Source organism: Gorilla gorilla, chromosome 22 (genome assembly GCF_029281585.2).
Source record: "Gorilla gorilla gorilla isolate KB3781 chromosome 22, NHGRI_mGorGor1-v2.1_pri, whole genome shotgun sequence".
Taxonomy (NCBI): domain Eukaryota; kingdom Metazoa; phylum Chordata; class Mammalia; order Primates; family Hominidae; genus Gorilla; species Gorilla gorilla.
In genome coordinates, this window is record NC_073246.2 from 33,831,044 (window position 1) to 33,850,971 (window position 19,928).

At 44.3% G+C, this 19,928-nt stretch overlaps 1 protein-coding gene across 2 annotated transcripts in view; it reads left to right on the plus strand.

Moving 5' to 3' along the window:
* The window catches only part of HUNK (hormonally up-regulated Neu-associated kinase), a 134,940-nt gene that overhangs the window by 67,554 nt on the left and 47,458 nt on the right, over window positions 1-19,928 (plus strand). For both annotated transcript variants that reach the window (XM_055373983.2, XM_031005280.3), the window contains exons 3-4: window positions 5,328-5,383; window positions 11,205-11,340. In XM_055373983.2, the coding sequence (XP_055229958.1) occupies window positions 5,328-5,383; window positions 11,205-11,340 (192 nt within the window). The remainder of the gene's footprint in view (window positions 1-5,327; window positions 5,384-11,204; window positions 11,341-19,928) is intronic.

Sequence of the window (19,928 nt, forward strand, 5' to 3'; positions counted from 1 at the left end):
AGAGGGCATGATTTCATTCTTTTTTATGGCTGCATGGTATTCCATGGTACATATGTACCCCGTTTTCTTTACCCAGTCCACCTTTGATAGGCACCTAGGTTGATTACGTGTCTTTGCTGTTGTGAATAGCGCTGTAGTGTCTTTTGGGTAGAATGATTTATTTTCACCCTTTTTTATTCCAGGTGTCTCTCAATTTTTCTGCCTCTTTGGATCATTTGTGTCCTCTTTGATCACTGTTGAGTAGCTGAGCAGAGGGTCTGGGTTGCTCACTGTTCTGAATGGACTCAGGGACATAACTTCAGGGGGCTAAGGATGTCCCACAGTGAACTGTCTGAGTGAGGCACTTGGTTGTAGTTGTACCATTCTTAGTATGGATTGCTTAGGAAAGGGAAATGTATCCAAAAGCTGCTTTTACAAAAATTTATAGACAATGTTTTTTAGAGCAGTTTCAGATTTACAGAAGACTTGCATAGAAACTATGAGAGTTCCCGCATACCTTCCCCCTACTCACATTTTCCCTGTTACAAATATCTTGTGTTCCCCTGGCACATTTGTTACAATGGATGAACCAGCATGGATACAGTCGTATTAACTAAGGTCTGAGTTTACCTTAGGGTTCACTCTGTGATGTCCAGTTCTGTGGATTTTGATAAATGCACAGTATCATGTAACACCACTACAGTACCATAAAGAATAATTTTAACACCCTAAAACCCCTCTATACTCCACCTATTCATCTCTCCTTTCTTCCCTCTCACACCCCAACCCCTGGCAGCCACTACTCTTTTTACCATCGCTATAGATTCCCAGAGTGTCATACAGTTGGAGTCAAACAGTATGTAGCCATTTCTGACTAGCTTCTTTCAATTAAAAGCATGCATTTGACGTTCCTACATGTCTTTCCAAGTGAATCACACCATTTTTGGCTCATCTTATTTGTTTTTATCACTGAAGATAAAAAGATATTCTGTAATATCTTATTTCTTTTTCTTTTTCTTTTTTATTTTTTGAGATGGAGTCTCACTCTGTCACCCTAGGCTGGAGTGCAGTGGCACAATCTTGGCTCACTGCAACCTCCGCCTCCCGGGTTCAGGCGAGTAGCTGGGATTACAGGTGTGTGCCACCACGCCTGGCTAATTTTTGTATTTTTAGTAGAGACGGGGTTTCACCATTTTGGCCTGGCTGGTCTTGAACTCCTGACTTCAGGTGATCAACCCGCCTCAGCTTCTCAAAGTGCTGGGATTATGGGTGTGAGCCACCGCGCCCAACCTTATTTCTTTTTATCACTGAATATGCCATTGTTTGGGTGTGCCAAAGTTTGTTTATCCATTCTGCTGCTGAAGGACATCTTGGGTGCTTCCAGTTTGGGGAAAGAATGATTGAAACTGCTATAAACATTTATGTCCATAAGTTTTCCACTCATTTGGGTAAATACCTAGGTAAAGGCTATTTTAAAAAATGAGATTTTAGTGCCTTTTGTCCTAAAGTCTGGAAGAAAGTGTTCTCTCTCTTCCTATTGGATAAGTTACAAAGGACAGAGCAGAAAGTGGAAGTAAATAAAGCCAAAGGCTATTGAATGTTCTTTTCTTTTGCTTGGGTAAGTACACTGATCTTTTGGACAGAGACAGAAGTAGCTCACCCTCCCATTAACTAGCCATGGAACCTTTAAGCAGTTGGATTGGTTGTCACTGAAACCTTTTAGAAATCTGGACAAATAACACAGGTTAACCAGGTTTATTCTGTGCATTTTTCTTAGGGGATGGGAGTTGGTTATAATGGGATGCTATGGGTGGGAAGATAGTGACTTTGAACTGATTTTATTTTTTTCTCAGTTTGCCTAATAATTATTTTTAATATGTCCTGCCCTAGTTTTAGGACATTTCCTAGATTTTAAAAGCGGATATTTTTTTTTCTTTTGCATTTTCTCTTATTTTTGGTCTTTCGTTTATATCATTCTTCTAATCATTGTGGTTGTTCTCTAGGCTTTTGTGGCCCCAGAATTACCCAACTTAGTTTTATTGTTCTTGGCAGTTGCTATTTTTTACCTTGCCTCTTTAGGATGTTTTCCCCCACAGTATTTGTTCTGAACCAAATTTCTCCTTTAATGCCTTAGAGGGGCTTCCATTCTTCCCAGGCAAAGAGGGCTTAATTTCGTTTGAAACAAACTGTGGCCTTCCTTTAGATTTAGAGAGTACTGCTGTTTATAATCATGGTTCACGGAATCACAGTTTGGGATATTGCTGGCATACTATTTTGTGTATGCATGTGTGTGTTTTGGAATTACTGTTTATGCTTGAATAGAAGTCAGGCTGATATTACATCTTCAGTATCTTCAGAAAAGAAGAAGTGCCTTACAGAGTCCTTGCAAGTCTCTCATATGATAAGGACACAATTTCAATCATAGTATTTTATTTTCAATAACAAAGTACTAGTTAGAGAAGACACATAAACCTTTATTTGGCTCACTGATGACTGTGGGTGCTCTAGAAATCACTCGAGGAACCCAGTAGGAAGGAAGGTAAAAGCATTTATGGGGCTTTAATAATAACTTCTAGAGATACGGCCTCTTGATTGTGAGAGTTTGAGACCAGTCTCAAAACAGTTCACTGAGTGGTTAATTTATGGAGATTTTAAATGGGTGTGTATGATTTGGGATAAGATTTCCAGCAAGTGCCTCATATGCAAATTTTAAAAATACTTTATCTCAAATATCCAGTCACCTGAAAGATCATGTTACATTGAACCACTGCACAAGGACTCAAAAAGTCATCCTGGTTCTGCCTGTGACTAGTTTGAATAAAATTGTTTCATGAAATGTGACAGCGTGGAAACAGTATTTCTTAAATTAACTATGTTAACCTTTTAATGTATGGTCTTAAATAGGAGGATGCAGCTTCAAAGATAAGTAGTATCAACAGTCATTTAATAATTCTATTGCATTCCTAAAAATTATACATTTGTGTTTTCCAAAAACCTTTTACTGAGGGACAAAGTCTTCCTGTTGGAAAAGCGAGGATATCACTGTATATTTGGAGTCACCCTATATTTGGACACATGATATCTTTAAAAGGCAGACACAGTTTTGAAGTATTCTGTGTATTGTTTTATTTGGAGTGAAGGGAAAGTATGTAATTCTTCTTCCCATTGGTGGGCGCACTGGATTGGGGAATGTCTGTTTATATCCCCAGTTTGAACATGGATCTTCCTTCTCAGCCAGTGCCCAGCCTTAAGGCTATTGGCAACTTTGAATCTGTTGGACACTTTTTAGAGTTCACCTTTTTTTCTGCATTTGACTCCTTAATTCTTACCATCTTGTAGTCCTGCCCTTCCTGTGACAACAGCCTGGCTGACATAACCCCTGCCCACCCCCGCAACTGTTCTTTCCCAGTTTGCTGTGAATGCCAGTGTTCCCCACCAGCCTGTTGGGTCTTTCCCCCCCACCAGTTCTCTGCCCTCACCTTCACAATCTCACGTCCTTTCAAGGCTTCAGCATCTGCCCATATTGAGGTTGAAAACTGGTAGCCTGCAAGGTTGGGGTTATGGTTGTTTTAAATATGAGTTTGTTGCCAACATTTAAAAATTGAGATCAAATCCAGACCTCTGGCTTCTTCTGTAGAATGAGGTGAGCTGGCAGTGTTGGGACCGAGCCGTGAGTAGCTGTCCCCGTTAAGTGGGGCACTGCTGTCCTGTTTGCCACAGCCAGTCCTAGCTATCGCTCCTTTTTGTTTCAGATGTTGACGTAGTGTATCAGTTGCCGTTTTTGTTTTAACGTGATTATGCCATTCAATTCCCTACAATAGAGATAAGAGGAAAAAGAAACATTTCTCTTGCCTATCTCTCTATTCAAAAGTGAGAAAATAAAAGCTGGACCAAGAATGGTATGTTTAAAAACGGTGGAAGAGAACGTGTGTTTGTGTGTGTGTGTTTGTGTGTGTCTGTGTGTGTGCGTGTGTGTAAGAGTGTTTTTACATAGTTAACATTCAAGGTATGCCTGCATTGGCAGGCTACAATTTAAGATGCCAGAGCTGATAATAATTGACCTAGATGGTTTTGATGTCCAAGTACATCCTTTTGCCCACATAAATACTTCTGCTTCTGAAATCTCAAATGATCTCATTGGTAATCTGGGTTCATTGGTATTTACTGAGTACCTGGAATGTGCAAAAGTACTGGGGTGTAATGGGAAGCAGGGTAGACATGTTTCCTGCCTTCTAGGAGCTTACAGTCGCAGGTGCAGACACCAGAGACACCTCACACTCAACATGACCCTGGGCTCATTTCTCCCTTCCACCTCCTCCCATCACCTCAGTGTCAATGCATGGCATCACCCATTATCTGATTAGCAATCGTCATTCCATCTGGAACTTAATTCCCTTTAGCTCTGTAAAGTTAACATATTCTCGGGCGTGACAGCAGGAATTAGGACACCAACATCTTTGGAGTCCATTATTTTGCCCATGATAATATCTGCCTGCTAAATAGATTAACTTATCATCACCTGCCAGTTTGTTATGACCCTTGGGCTCCAAACATGGAGGTCACTGGACTCATCAATTAAGTTGGCTTTCATGTGTTTTTTTTTTTTTTTTTTTTTTTTTGAGATGGAGTTTCAATCTTATTGCCCAGGCTGGAATGCAATGGTGCAATCTTGGCTCACCGCAACCTCTGCCTCCCGGGTACAAGCGATTCTCCTGCCTCAGTCTCCTGAGTTGCTGGAATTACAGGCATGCGCCACCATGCCCAGCTAATTTTGTATTTTTAGTAGACACGGGGTTTCTCCATGTTAGTCAGGCTGGTCTCGAACTCGCGACCTCAGGTGATCTGCCCACCTTGGCCTCCCAGAGTGCTGGGATTATAGGCGTGAGCCACCGTGCCCGGCCTCATGTGTGTTTTTTTTTTAAATTGCTTCCCCAAATCTGATGTTGCTCATAGTGTCACCAACCCAGGGCCACATTCATATGAAATATTTGCCTGGCTGCTCAGGCTGTGCCATCTTGAGTGATGTGTTCCTCTCTCCCCACACCCTGGTTCTGCTTAACTTCCAGGTTCCAGTTTAGGTCTTGCTTTTTCCAGAAACTTTTCATGATCCCTTCTGTCCTCTTTGCTGTCTGTCATGTCTGAAATTCTTCAGCTTTTATAGTCTACAGCAATTAATTATTAATATATCATGTCTTTTAAATATTTACTTGTTGATTGAGTTTTGGCAGAAAGCTTTATGGGTTGGTTAGAAGTGGCTCTAAAAACAGTTCATTTCCCTTCAGAAGCAAAATGTAATTCCATTATTTCGAATGCTTATCTGAAATGTTGTGTGGTTTTGTTTATTTCAGAGACTTGAAGATAGAGAATTTGCTACTAGATGAAGACAATAATATCAAGCTGATTGGTATGACTTTTTTTTTTTTAAGCTAAAGTATCTTTTAAGTGTTGTGTTGTCAGTTCTCAACTTTGAAAATTATCCATGGTCTATCTCTAATACCCAGACAATATTCTAGATTATCTTCTTTTACCTCCAATATTTAATAATGGTTTTGAAAATGGGTCATGTGTTTCCTTGTCTTATTCAAACTATAGCTTCTCCATAAATTCAGATGGAGCTGATCTTTTGTAGAATTTATTTTTATTTGGATTAACTGGAAAACTCCTTTAAAATAGTGAAAGATAGTTTGGCTTAGAAATGCTTCCCATAGCTTCGCCATATCTCATTCCACTTCTTGGTGAATGCAGGGATGCCTAAAGTAAGGGAGAATGCAATTGACCTTCTCTTTTTCATACAATCTTTATTCAGGCTTGTTGGTACAATGGGAGCTGTGCAGAGAAGTCCCCACAAAGAGATAATTAGAAGTATGAACCAATCAGAAGGAAGCTACAAGATGGGGCATCATAATTGGTTCATAATTCACGGTCCATAGCAAATTCACTGCACAACTCGTTTTCTAGACGAATTCAGGTGGTTCTGTTGTTGTTATTTTCTCCCTCTGTGGTCGCTCTGGGCAGAATTCAGGGCATCAGTTTTATATCCAGATATTAGATGGCACCATCTTTTATTCCTCTCTTTTCTTTTTTCTCCCACCTCAAATGTAAGTAATTTCTTTTACCTCAATGGCTTGAAAAGACTTTATATGAGGGGAAAAGAGAAGGATCAATAGGACTTTGTGAATTTAACTTTTATGCCCAAGAAGGAACTTTTGTTTGACGAATGCTGAAAGTCATTACAAGATTCTCCAAAACACATCATTAAAATGACTTATTAGATATTTTGGGATTACAGTCAGCTCCCAATTCAGTACTGGGCAAGAGGATGCACAGACTCTGGATAATTAAACACCACTGATAGGTGTTGATGGATACACTTATTACTAGAGAGTTAATCATGAAGAGGAAACCAATTTTTCCCCAAAAGCATTTAGAAGAATCTATTCTTACAAGATTCTTAGATAATTCAAAGGATTTTCTTTTTCTTTTCTTTTCTCTCTCTTTTTTTTTTTTCCTGAGATGGAGTCTCCCTCTGTTGCCCAGGCTGGAGTGCAGTGGTGCAATCTTGGCTCACTGCAGCCTCTGCCTCCCGGGTTCAAGCGATTCTCCTGTCTCAGCCTCCCGAGTAGCTGGGATTACAGGCGCCCAGCACCACGCCTGGCTAATTTTTGTATTTTTAGTAGAGATGGGGTTTCACCATGTTGGCCAGGCTGGTCTCGAACTCCTGATTTCAGGTGATCTGCCCGCCTTGGTCTCCCAAAGTGCTGGGATTACAGGCATGAGCCACCATGCCTGGCTGATTTTCTTTTTGTTAAATTGTTTTACTATTGCATTTTAGTTGTCTTGAGGGGCCAAGTGCAGAAGCTGGAAAACAAGGCACTCGTGTTGAAATGCTTGCAGGAAGTCTCTCTGGTCCTCATTTCCGAGATCTGGAGTGTTAAACAAAGGGGCCTCCTGGTGTGGGGTAGGGAATGGAGGAAAGGAGTTTTTTGTTTTAGGTTCCCTGTAACTGTTCTTTGGAAAATGTGGAGGTGACAGTGATAAGAGTTGTCCTAACAGCACCAGAGACTATAAAAGAACAGACTTTGTAACAGCAGTATTTATATGACAATAAAAGTTAGAATAGGCCAGGTGCAGTGGCTCACACCTGTAATCCCACTTTGGGAGGCCAAGGAGGGTGGATCACAAGGTCAGGAGTTCAAGACCAGCCTGACTAACATGTGAAACCCCCGTCTCTATTAAAAATGCAAAAATTAGCCAGGCGTGGTAGCGTGCGCCTATAATCCCAGCTACTCAGGAGGCTGAGGCAGGAGAATCGCTTGAACCTGGGAGGTGGAGGTTGCAGTGAGCCAAGATCGTGACACTGCACTCCAGCCTGGGCGACAGAGCGAGACTCCATCTCAAAAAGACTGAGGCTGGTGAGTCGTGTAAGGTACAGACGGAGTTTCCACATCTCAGGAGGTGGGCATTGCCCATCCTGTTTCTTCCCTTTCCTCTTGCCCCTCTGTCTCCTCTGTGCTTGGTCTCTCTGCTTTCTCCTTAAGTGGTAGCCCTAGGTGACCACTGACAGAACTATCTTGTGGAATAAGCAATGGTGAAACGCACAGACCTTTTTATTGGTTGGACGTTTGCTCAGGGGATTCTAGGAAAACCAATCATTTCACTGCTGCAATCGGTGGATGCATTTATAAGGAGCTCACGGATTGGTTGAGTAATAGAACCTCTTAGAGGAGACCTGTCCAGTCAAGTGAGGAAATTATACACCTAAATCAGAGCCCACCCCTTCCCCTCTTGCTGCATGTTATGGTCACTCTTTGGGTGCCAGGAACCATTTTATTCAAATCTCTCAGAGTCATCACCTCTCTGCTGGCAATGGCTGGGTGGGCACTACAAAGACATTTTAGGTATTTGGGACAAAATCGGCTCCTTCAGAAAGCAGGATGCCCGCACCTGCTAGAAAGGAGGCAGTGACTATTGGATTTCCCTTTGTTAAAGATGCCAATTTGGTTGCCAGTTCTCTACTGAGCAGTGGAAACTGAGGAACCCTACCTCACACCTGCCCCGAGAGAGACCTTAGACCACACCTGAGGGCTGGTAGGAACTGCATTTTGTTAAGAAAGAACCGCATTTCCGGAAGGCATGGAGGGAGAGATGAAGGCCCAGTGTGTTGTGAGGTTTCTTGCCCCTGGGTTGGGCAATTTAGATCAAAGGTCTTCCAACTCCTGTCTTTTTTGTAAGTTGAAAGCTCTTTGAACCTTCTTTTCTTCAAAGGCATTACCTACTTTTTTTTTTTTCAAAGGTGATTATAGCTATTATGATTGCCTCTTAATAGTTTCTCTTTCTTTGAAAGAATTTGGTTTAAATAAATCTACTTAAGCCATGTTTGAAATTAACTAGAATTACCAGGAGTAAGATTTGATTTAATCAGGAGGTTTTTTTTCCCTTTCAAAAAAAGCAGTCTGATGTTTGGTAAGTTTAATCTTAAAATGGAAGAGCTGCAACTTAGGAGAGTTTTGCACTTCAGTATTCCAAAGCAGGTTCACTTGGGCGTTTTGTGAGATTCATTCTGTAGCTCTCAGAAAATTGAGTCGTCGTTGGTTGATATATTTACCAAACCTAATTGAGACAGACCCATGTGACATTGCTGGGAGGTGGCCTTCTCTCAAGTTCCACAATTCCAATTATAGGCGGATGTGTACAGTTTTAATAATTTCAATTACGAATGTGAAGCAAACTGGTTGTTTCTCTACAAATATATTTTAAATCAAACCCTTTTGGCTAGATCAACATAAGTTGCTTAACATGCAGATTCTCTCTCTTCCACCTCCCAGATCCTCTGCTAAGTTTTCTTCTTGAAACTGTGCTCAAGATAAGGCCAGACTGTTCCCAAACTTGCCTGGGATGGTGGAGGGTGATCTGGCCTCTTATCTCTCTCTCTGCCCTCTTCTGAGAACAAGTCCTTCTTTCTGGACCTCAGGTCTCAGGGTGGTGAGGAAGTGAACAGATCGAGGCAGCCCTTTGCTGTGAAGGGACTGCTTTGAGATTAGGAACAGAGTCTTTTGCTTTGATCTCAGAAGTTTAGAGATAACAATTTCTAGGACTCTGATGAAATTGGGCCTCCCCAGCTATTATTGTGTTTATTTGATGGTGCTGTCTCTCACAGTAGGTGCTCCTCACACATTTGTTTGTTCATTAACATTCTTTTAGGTTCATTTTCAAACTGAAAGCAGTCAAACAACCCTCCAATTTAAAGCACAATACTATTTTTCTTGTCCCTCCCACCTTTCTTTTTGAGATGGAGTCTCGTTCTGTCTCCCAGGCTGGAGTGCAGTGGCGCAGTCTTGGCTCACTGCAACTTTTGCCTCTTGGGTTCAGGCAGTTCTCCTGCCTCAGCCTCCCGAGTAGCTGGGACAACAGGTGTGCGCCTCCGCGCCTGGCTAATTTTGTATTTTTAGTAGAGACAGGGTTTCGCCATGTTGCCCAGGGTGGTTTTGAACTATTGGCCTCAGTTGATCTGCCTACCTTGGCCTCCGAAAGTGTTGGGATTACAGGCATGGGCCACTGTCCCTGGCAGATTTTTCTTCTTATAAAAATATTCACCCCCTTTTCTTCCCGTTTCAGTGATCCTGAGGGGTGGGGTCTGAGAACAGGGTTTCTTAGGTTCTTTTTAACTGATATCTCCTCCTAAGGTGGGAATCCAGAGACAGTCCCACACCCATGACTCCTGAAGGACTTATCTGGGACAGGGTTTGTGGGGTCTATGGGTCTGGCTGGGTTGATAGGAAAGGAAATGGGGTGTAGGGGGAGGGTTGGGGAGGGAAGAGTAAGGGAGTCAAGGAGGAGAAGGGGAGGGAAGGTTAAGGGAGAAAAATGGAATCATAAAAAAACAAAAGAAGAGCTCAGTGTTTGGACATGCAGCATGCCTGGTTGGTTGGCTTGCCATTCTCTCTTGTAGTTTGGGCTGAAGAGTCTGGGTGATATTTAGAGTCTTCAAGAGTTTTCTGAGCTCTGCTTAGATGAGATTCTCTTTAGAAAAGCTTAACACAATGACTTTGGGAAAACATCTTGGCTGTGACATCTTGATCCATGGTGTGCGATTAACTTCACAGACTGGACTGTATTTCTCCTTCCCTGAGATTTCCTACAACGTTCCTAATAGTCATGTGCCTTGCAGGTGGAGACATGTTAGAGTGAGGTGAGAATACATTCGTGAAACTAGACATAAATACTGCCGATTGAGAAAGTGCGAGAGTTTTGTTCAAGACTGGAAGCCTGTCTCTGCCTGAGCCCTGCAGCCTGAGTCTTCTGTTTCAGGGGGATGGACCATAATATTTACACTGAAGTTCAAAGGATGAACTGTGATCTTAATTCTGAGATCAACAAAGATTAAGGAAAGATTCAGATGAGGGCATAACAGTAACAGCTCTCTAATTACCTGTCAGTTTCAGTATCTTTAAGATCAAAAGATAAACATGGCGCAGAAGGCATAATAGACCCAAAGTCACTCGATGCAGTGGGCTTTCTCCCCCCTCTTCCTGGGCATGTTAATCATCCAGGAACAAAGCAGTGCCATGAGGTTGCTTAGTCTAGTTTGCACTGCCATCTTTCTGGTGCTACTTTTCCAGCCAGCATTCAGGGTTGTTTAAACTGTTGGGTGTATTTTTCCCCTCTTCAAGTCACTATATGTGCTGCATAACTTAGGGGGAATTTTTAAAAGACTTTCATGAAACGAAAACATTCAGCTGAAAAAGTCAACTGTAAGTGGCTGGATTGCATGTCACTGAGGGTGACACAGGCAGCCAGAGAGAATCAATCTTCCCTCATCTTTTCCCCACTTGGCAGCTTGGGAGCTAACTCAAATCCCCTCTGCCTGTTCTTTCTTCCTGCCTTCATCCTAGAAAGCGAATTCTCTCTTTTTTTCCTGGATGACTCATTTACAAGATTGGATGGAAATAGGTTTTAGTTCAGCATACTGTTTGCTCTAACTGGCTTTAACAGTGAGGCCCGATGTCAAATGCTCTCAGCTAAGCCAGGGAATTCTTTTGCCTTGAGTCTCGTATCCAGACGTTATGGTTTGCAGCTGCTACAGTTTTCTTTAGGATGCTAAATGATGTGTTAGCCTGAGAGAATGTTTCCTTTCCTGCTGCCCTTTTTATTTTTCCTTTTTTTCCTCCCTCTTCATTTCCGCAGTTTTCTAATTCGGAGCTTGTTTTGTTCACCTCTCTTTGCAGACTTTGGTTTGAGCAACTGCGCAGGGATCCTGGGTTACTCGGATCCGTTCAGCACACAGTGTGGCAGCCCTGCCTACGCTGCACCTGAACTGCTCGCCAGGAAGAAATACGGCCCCAAAATCGATGTCTGGTCCATGTGAGTTATCAAGCTTCTGAAAGTCAGTGTTCCTCCTGCTGTCTCCACCGTGCCTTCCTTATGAAATCATGCCTGAGTATTGGATGGCATGTATAGGTGACAGGCCCAGGAGTATGTCATCAGGGATTCTTTGGGGCCTGGCTTTCCATCTCTGTTCCTTCTGTTTTTTTCTGCACAAACTGTCAGAGTGGCCTTTATCAAAATTCACTGCGGTGCTGAGAAGAGAAGAAAACCACGTCCTGCCCTCACAGAGCTCACATTCTGGCTCTGCGACTCATTTATGCCCCATCCTCCTGCCCTTAGCTTCCCATCGCCCTCTGTGTGAAGCTCCATCCTGCTGCCTGGCCTGTGCTCCTTGCGGGACTTGCTCGCCCATCTCTCCTACCCCCTGTCCTGCTCACAGTTCTTCAGACATATTGACCTCCCTTTTGTCGCTCCCACCTCTGGGCTTGTTTTTTTTTGAGGCAGTCTTTCTCTGTCGCCCAGGCTAGAGTGCAGTCGTGTGATCTCAGCTCACTGCAACCTCCCCTTCCCAGGTTCAAGTGATTCCCCTGCCTCAGCCTCCCAAGTAGCTGAGATTACAGGCATGCACCACCATGCCCAGCTAATTTTTGTATTTTTAGTGGAGACGAAGTTTCACCATGTTGGCCAGGCTGGTCTCAAACTCCTGACCTCAGGTGAACCACCCGCCTCGGCCTCCCAAAGTGCTGGGATTACCGGCGTGAGCCACGCGCCCGGCCGTTCACTTGTGATGCCTGGAATGTCCTTTCCCAGCTCTTTGGATGGCCTGCGCATTCCCACATCCCATTCTCAAGCCAGTGGCGCCTGCGCATTCCCACATCCCAGGCTCAAACCAGTGGCGCCTGCGCATTCCTACATCCCAGTCTCAAACCAGTGGCGCCTGCGCATTCCTACATCCCAGTCTCAAACCAGTGGCGCCTACGCATTCCCACATCCCAGGCTCAAGCCAGTGGCGCCTGCGCATTCCCACATCCCAGGCTCAAGCCAGTGGCGCCTGCGCATTCCCACATCCCAGTCTCAAACCAGTGGCGCCTACGCATTCCCACATCCCATTCTCAAGCCAGTGGCGCCTGCGCATTCCCACATCCCAGTCTCAGGCCAGTGGCGCCTGCGCATTCCCACATCCCGGGCTCAAACCAGTGGCGCCTGCGCATTCCCACACCCCATGCTCAAGCCGGTGGCGCCTACGCATTCCCATATCCCAGTCTCAAGCCAGTGGCGCCTGCGCATTCCCACATCCCAGGCTCAAGCCAGTGGCGCCTATGCATTCCCACATCCCATTCTCAAGCCAATGGCGCCACTGCCGAGATCATTTCTGAGCTCCCTGCCAGGGAGTCCCCCATACTCTGTCCTCACCCTTTTAATTTCGTCCTCGGCACCTCTCAATGCCTGTCCTTTTCCTGTTTTAAATCCATTCCTCTCCTGTCTCCCCAGCCAGCAAGGACTCTGAACGAAGGGAGGGAATTGGTTGGTCTGGTTCACCATTTTGTTCCCAGGGTCTGGTACAGGAAGGGCCACTAGGGGTAAGCACAATAAATATTTGGAGGATGAATCCTCAGTTGCACCAAAGGTAGAGCCTGGGTCCCCCATGGTCCCAGTGAGTCACCCCCTCCACCATCCCCTGTCAGTGATGGTACAGGGTCAGTTCAGAGTCTTGGATTCTTGGATAGGACTCAATCCTTTGCCATAGGGAAATGGGCTCTAGACAGAGTGAGGTTCTGATTAAGATATAGACGAGAAAGGCTCGTTTGCATGAAGGGTGTGTTGATCCGGAGTATTTCTGGAATTCCCCTGCGTCTCTTCATATTCACTGTAACCCCCTTGTCCAGGTTGGCAGAAAAGCTAACGCTTACTTAGTGCTTGATGTGTGCCAGACACCATGTCACTTAGTTTCACAATGACCCAGTGCAATCATTACTCTCTATTACCCTATTTTATGGAAGAAGAAACCCATCATAAGAGAAATGAATAAAATCGCCCGAGGTCATAGAGCTGCTAAGTGGTAGAGTCGGATTTGAACCAAGCAGTGTCCTTTCAGGGTCTCAAGATACAGCCCCAGCTCTCCAACGTGGCGTGTGGGGACCCTTGCTCACCCTGTGGCCTCGCTGAAGGCATGCCCGCTCCCCTTCTCTCCCCACCCATTCTCTGGCTAACCTGGCATTGTTTCCTGTTCCCTGAACACAGCCTGCTCCTGCTACATTCCAGCCCTTACATGCACAGTTCCTTCGGCCTGGAACCCTCTCTTTTTCCCTCTTGTGTTGTTGGGTGCAGGTTCCTCTGGGCAGCCCTCTGTGTCTCCAGCTGGCTGGCTTTGAGGCCCTCCCATGTACCCTCCAGTGCCTGGCTGTGTTCCTGGGCCTCACCGTGAGGTCTCAGTCCACCTGCTGGAACCCTCTGGGCTGTAGCTGAGGGGGCAGGGACCACTTGGCTCACTCCCAGGATTTCCTCAGCATCTGGTGGAACTTGGAGGAAGGAAGGGAGGAGAAAAAGGAGGTGGGAAGGAGGAGAGAGGAAGGAGAAAGGAAAGGAAGGACAGAGGGAGGGAGGAAGGAAGGAAGAGAAAAGGGAAAGAGGGACAGGAGGAAGGAGCAGGCATTTCATCCAGGGAAACAGAAGCTGGAAGGTCAGGGCTGAAGCTGGCTGAGAAAGCAAACAGAGGAATGTGGGTCAGCTCAAGGCTCTAGAAGCGAGATGAGCTCAGGATGTTCCGGTTGGAGATTGAGAAGAAACAGACCAGAACGAGATGTGGAGAGATAAAGAATTCCTGGAACTTTCCCAGAAGAGGCCGACTCTTCTGGAACCCTGGCTAAGAGGACCTGCTTGTCAGCGAGGAGGTGAAACAGGTCAGGAATCAGCTGCTGCTCCTGAGCGGGCTGGGTGCCCTGGTTAGTCACCCCTGAACCTCAGGACAGTCCTGTGAGACACATCTCTTGCCCCCAGTTTGCACGGATAGAAGAGAGTGGTGAGCACTGCCTAGAGGCACACATGAGCCCGAATGTAGTGGAGCCACACTTTGCCGAAGGCTGGGCTCCCAGTTACTTTGCAGGTGTGGTCTGGTGTGCAGGCTGCATATGGGGTGTGTGTGGTGTGCTGATGACGGGCCCAGGTGGGCTGGGGTCATGTGGAGCTAGTGGAATGGAGCAGGGAGCAGCAGAGGATGCCTTCTCTTCTAGGGCATTGCTAGTCATAGACTTCACTTCTGAGAAGGCCTCTGAATCCCCCTCAACACAGCCCCTCCCGGCATCTAATGCCAGTGGATCAGAGTTGTATATGGGAGGAAATCCATTATGGATTTCTTCCAACCCTTAAGAACTCTCACAGGTGTCTGGCACACTGTCTTCCCTCAATAAATATGTATTGAGTGGATGAATATGAATATGTGGGTCTATAATCACTTTCTTAACAGTTAGAGAAGTCATTTATGCTAAATGGGAAGCTATGAGAGGAAGAATTTGTGCGCACGCACACACACACACACACACACACACACACACACACACACACACACACAAAAGCACAGAAGGCTATGGGAGCCTGAAAGACCAAGAGGTCCCCTGTCTTAGTCTGTCTTTTGTTGCTGCAAAGGAATACCTGAGGCTGGGTCATTCATAAGGAAAAGAGCTCTATTTGGCTCATGGTTCTGCAGGCTGTACAAGAAGCATGGTGGCAGCATCGGCTTCTGGTGAGGCCCCAGGCCGCTTCCACTCATGGTGGGAGGTGCAGGGCACCAGTGTGTGCAGAGATCACATGGTGGGAGAGGAAGCAAGAGAGAGGGGAGGTGCCAGGCTCTTTGTAATGATCAGCATATATTGACTCATCCTATCCGCCTAACAACCCTTCAAGGTAGTGCTGTATTACTGCCAATTTAAAGGTGTGGAAACTGAGGCATGAAAGACCTCAGCCACTTGCCCACATGACACAGCCAGCATGTGACAGAGCCATGATTTGACCTACGTGGTTTGCCCTAGGCCCCTGAATCACCACCCTCTACTGCATCTGTGATGTTGTACTTCCTCTGGTGGGGTTTACATGCTAGTGGGACAAACAGCCGGTATTTTAAAATGCTATAAACTGGGTGTGGTAATGGCTGTGGAGGAAGTGAGAGGGATTCAGGGAACAAGATGGAGTGGCCTCTTGAGGAGATGACTTCAAAGCCAGATCCTAAGAATGAGAAGGAACCAGCTATGGGAAGAGGAAGGTGTCAGGGAAGAAGGCCAGGAAAGGTCAAAAGTAAACTGGTGAGAAAAAAACCAGATTCTTTTGTTATGGCAACCCTAGCACATATGGCTGCACAGCTGGGTTAAGTCAGGAAGACATCTGTAGTCAAGTATGATCTGTTCCTCAAACATGAGTGGAGACGGCCAGGTGGAGAACAGGTGGGGAAACGTTCCAGGCAGAGGGAACAGCATATGCAAAAGGCTGGTAGGTGTGACACATCTGATTTCTCTTCCTCTTAATTTTGGCGAAAACATAAAACTTCAGCACCTTTTAAGAGATGAATTTCCTACTGCTTTGGGGTCTGAGCAAACTTTCTATCTGTGTAAACTTGGGGTCTGATTTTGTGTCTGAGATACAAGTTAGGTTTCTGTTTGGTGCCCATGACTTTGCTGGCAGAAGTGGAAATGGAAAACCAAAAGTGAATTTAATGTAGAAGGCTGTTTAAAATGAGAGTGAAAATGGAACCGATTTTCTTGCTGGGTTAGACACTGTTATTATAAAATGGCTTCTCTCTTTATGGCTCAGAAACAAAAACAGAATGAAGAGTTCACTTCCAAAAAAGCAAACTCCCCTCCCTGGAGGCTTTGGACCTGATGGATGGCAGGGACTTTATCCACAACTTCTGAGATAGATTTAGGAAGAAAATCAGCCTGTCATTGAAAGAAACCTTGGGAAAGAAAGCTCTTCCCTACAAATAGGGCCCCCAGGACCCTCCACTAGTGAAGCCATAATTAACAATGGAAATGGGAAATGGTGCACTTTCTTGGGGGTTTTCCATTATTTTCAATGGTGGTTATTTTCAAGACCGTAAAAAATAGCTGTAAAACAATTCACTTCTTTCCTTTACCCCAGATTTTATACATATATATATATATATATAACATATATATATATATATAACATATAGATGTGTGTGTCTCCAGTGAACTTTGAGGTTTCAGACACAAAAACCAAAAATATTCATTCTGGTGCATTGAAATTTTATTACTGTGAATTGACTTTTCCTCAGAGTGACATATATGCTAATTTAAAACAACTTTAATGCAGATGTGCTTTTTAATTGAAAAGAATCAAAATTAACTTTATCTTCAGAATATTACAATACTCATGTGCAACCTTCAGTGAATCCCTACTGGTAAGGAAAACAGAAATTGAGAGTTCTATACTGAGAAGATTGAGAACGCAACGTTTTTGGACTAAAGCTGTCCTTTGCTCTCATGGGGGCCCCTGGGATGGGTGGGTGAAGTATTTGCGTGAGGGCCTGGTGCCTCCTGGAGAGTCACGCACAACACACTCAGTCGACCTTCCTAGCTCAATGAATCTGTTTTCACTTAGTGGAAAAAAAATCCCTGTCTCCAGTGCTGTACCTTTGGGTGGACAACTCGGCCAAGAGGCACCATGTCTCCAAATAGCTCTCCTGCCTCCATATAGAACTGGGTGTTCAGGAGGGAGAGTGAGAGAATTTGTTCTAGGCCTCAGACTCTGTTTTGTAAAAGTACTACCAGATATCATCAGCTACTGGCAGGGGTCAAATACAGAAGGATGGTATTAGTGTTTTCTCTGTGTCAAGACCCTCTCAAAATGAAGGCTAGCAGGAGGTGGTGGGAAGAGTAAAGCTATGACTCCTTTGGGGAACCTTAGGCGTTTTGACTTTTAAGAGAGAGGTTCCCTTAGCTTCTGAGATTATTCAGTTATAAAGTATGAGATTTTTTTTTTTTTTGTAGCTAGCATGTATATTTAACATAGAATAAAGGAAGGAAGGAAAGGAAAAGAAACAACCATTTTGAAATCCACAAGAAAATAATTTCTTGCTAAACATAGACCATTTAATGGAACAGTGGTGAAATCTGAGATTTTCCAAATGGATGAATTGGTTCCTAGTCTACTTTCTTTTGTTTTTTCCTAGTCTACTTTCAAGACCTTAAATTGGAAGTTGTATTATTAAAAGTTGATACTGAAAGATGGAAAGATATTGCTTTCAGGTGGAAGTTATTTTTAATTTTTCCAAGGCATTTCCTTTCTTGGAGAGCCACACAGAAGCAAGGTGCATCTCCCGAAGGTCCTCTTGGCTGCACTCTGTGTAAACTGGGCAGTTTCCGAGGCTCCTGTCCACATGCCCCTTAAGAACGAGTAATCAGACCTTCCCTCCACCTGCCGGGGTGGCTCTGTCCATTGCTTTGTCCCTTGCATCTTGTTAAAATTGCCAGCGACTTCTCCAGGGAGCAGTGACTCCATGTCTTTCCTCTTTGGGTTGGCAGGTGATACCACAACTTTTCCTCCAGGGAGTGTTTTTTTTGTGTACCAGACTAAATATCAGGATGGCCATTTGGCTTTTGACTTAACTCCAAAGCTTTCCCGTTTATATTTCATAAGTAAGGGCCCTTTTCCTCTTCTTTCAGCTGCCCCCACCCAGTGTCTGCCTTTCTTCCTCTTTTGAGATCAGAGTATTCTATGCTGCCTAGTATCTTTGGGTTTTCTTCTGTCCTGCGATAGCTCATCCTTATTTCATTCTGCTGGAAAAACCCCTGGTCGTATTTGATTGTTGCCCTCTCTTGTCCCAGTCTCTCATCCCTCTCTTTTGTTAAGACTGTCTTTGATTCTTGGGAATCCCATGTCTGCCACGGAGAATCCAGAAAGCCCCTGGGCCATATTTCAAAAGACCCATCAGGAAATTCTGAACATGTTTTGAAACTCCTACTAATTCTATGGGATTACAGAGGTTTATAAACTGCATTCCACATTTTTCCCTTGGTATCCTCACATACTTCTGAAATGTCAGATGGACTAGGTTTCTCTTTATCCAGATGTTAAACATGTATGGAAACTCCAGGGGAGAGGAATTAAGATGCTTAATCTGGTTTCCCTTTTTAAAATCTCCTAGCTAGGAGTGTTTGACTGTTCACATACGTTTCCATTCTTTTTTTTTTTTTTTTTTGAGATGGAGTTTCACTCTTGTTGCCCAGGCAATGGCGCAATCTCTGCTTACCACAACCTCCAACTCCCAGGTTCAAGAGATTCTCCTGCCTCAGCCTCCCAAGTAGCTGGGATTATAGGCATGCACCACCAAGCCCAGCTCATTATGTATTTTTAGTAGAGACGGGGTTTCTCCATGTTGGTCAGGCTGGTCTCGAACTTCTGACCTCTGGTGGTCCGCCCGCCTCAGCCTCCTGAAATGCTGGGATTACAGGCGTGAGCCACTGTGCCCGGCCAGGTTTCCACTCTTATTTGGCAATACAGTACAAATAAAACTGTAGCTTTTTCCCTCTTATTTTAAGAAGGGTTTTTTGATGAAACAATAGATCACAATTTATCAAGCTTAATTTATTCCAACTACAGAATTCAGGTCTTTCTGTGGCTTAGTTGATGTGAGCCTCATACGATCTGAGAGGTAGGTACTATTATTATCCACATCTTATGGATGAGAGATCCTAGGATGAGAGAGGTGGGTCCTCTTTAAGGATTTGTGACAATTTTTTTTTTTCATTGATGATAAATTCCTCCAAAAGCAATGGAATTCTGGAATCAGTTTGTAAAGTCATCAATTAAAGTTACTACAAAAACTGCTTGCTCAACCCTGGCCAGACCTGCCACCTGGATGGCTCTGGCGCCATCTTGAAAACAAACATCTGTTAATCTTATCTGTGGTCCCAGCCAGATGATGGAGAGAGGCAAAGACCAGTGTAATATGCAGTGACTTGCGGAGATTTTTGGCGTCTGTTGAAGCCAGTCGGTGACAAGAAGGCAAGCAGTTTGGTGTCTCAGGGTCTCCTTCAAGAAAGAAACATTCATAAAGGCTTTAGAGTTGCTCCTCTGGCCTCATATGCTCTCCAAACGCCTTTAGTGGGGTTGTCCTCCCATTATCATGATGTCCTACCTCCTAGAGGCATCTGCACTATACAACACACCCACCTGGGACAGGAAGCTGGGTGTGCCGTAAAGATTAAAGGGAATATAAAAGGTCGTAGAGCAGTGGTCTGCACATTTGAGTATTATACACTGTCTTTTTAAAGGAAGAACATTCTTGATAACTGTGTGTGTTGACGTGAGTTATTTTTATTTAAATGTTACTTATAAGTACATGAGCCCCAAATCAAACTCCTTTTATTTATGGCCCCGTACAACTGAAAAACCAAAACTCATTTACAAGTTAAATAGAACCAAGAGTAAAAGAACCCCAGAATATTCAAATTAGCAACGTTAATGCAATGGCTAATGTTTTGTGGGAAGGGAACGGCTGTACACAGCATGAGTGCAGCTCTCACTGCTGGGCACAGGTTCTTTGAGCTTGTCAGGCCCATCTTGTAATGCCTTACCTCCCCTAAAACTTTTCATTCTTCCAGGGCTTTCCA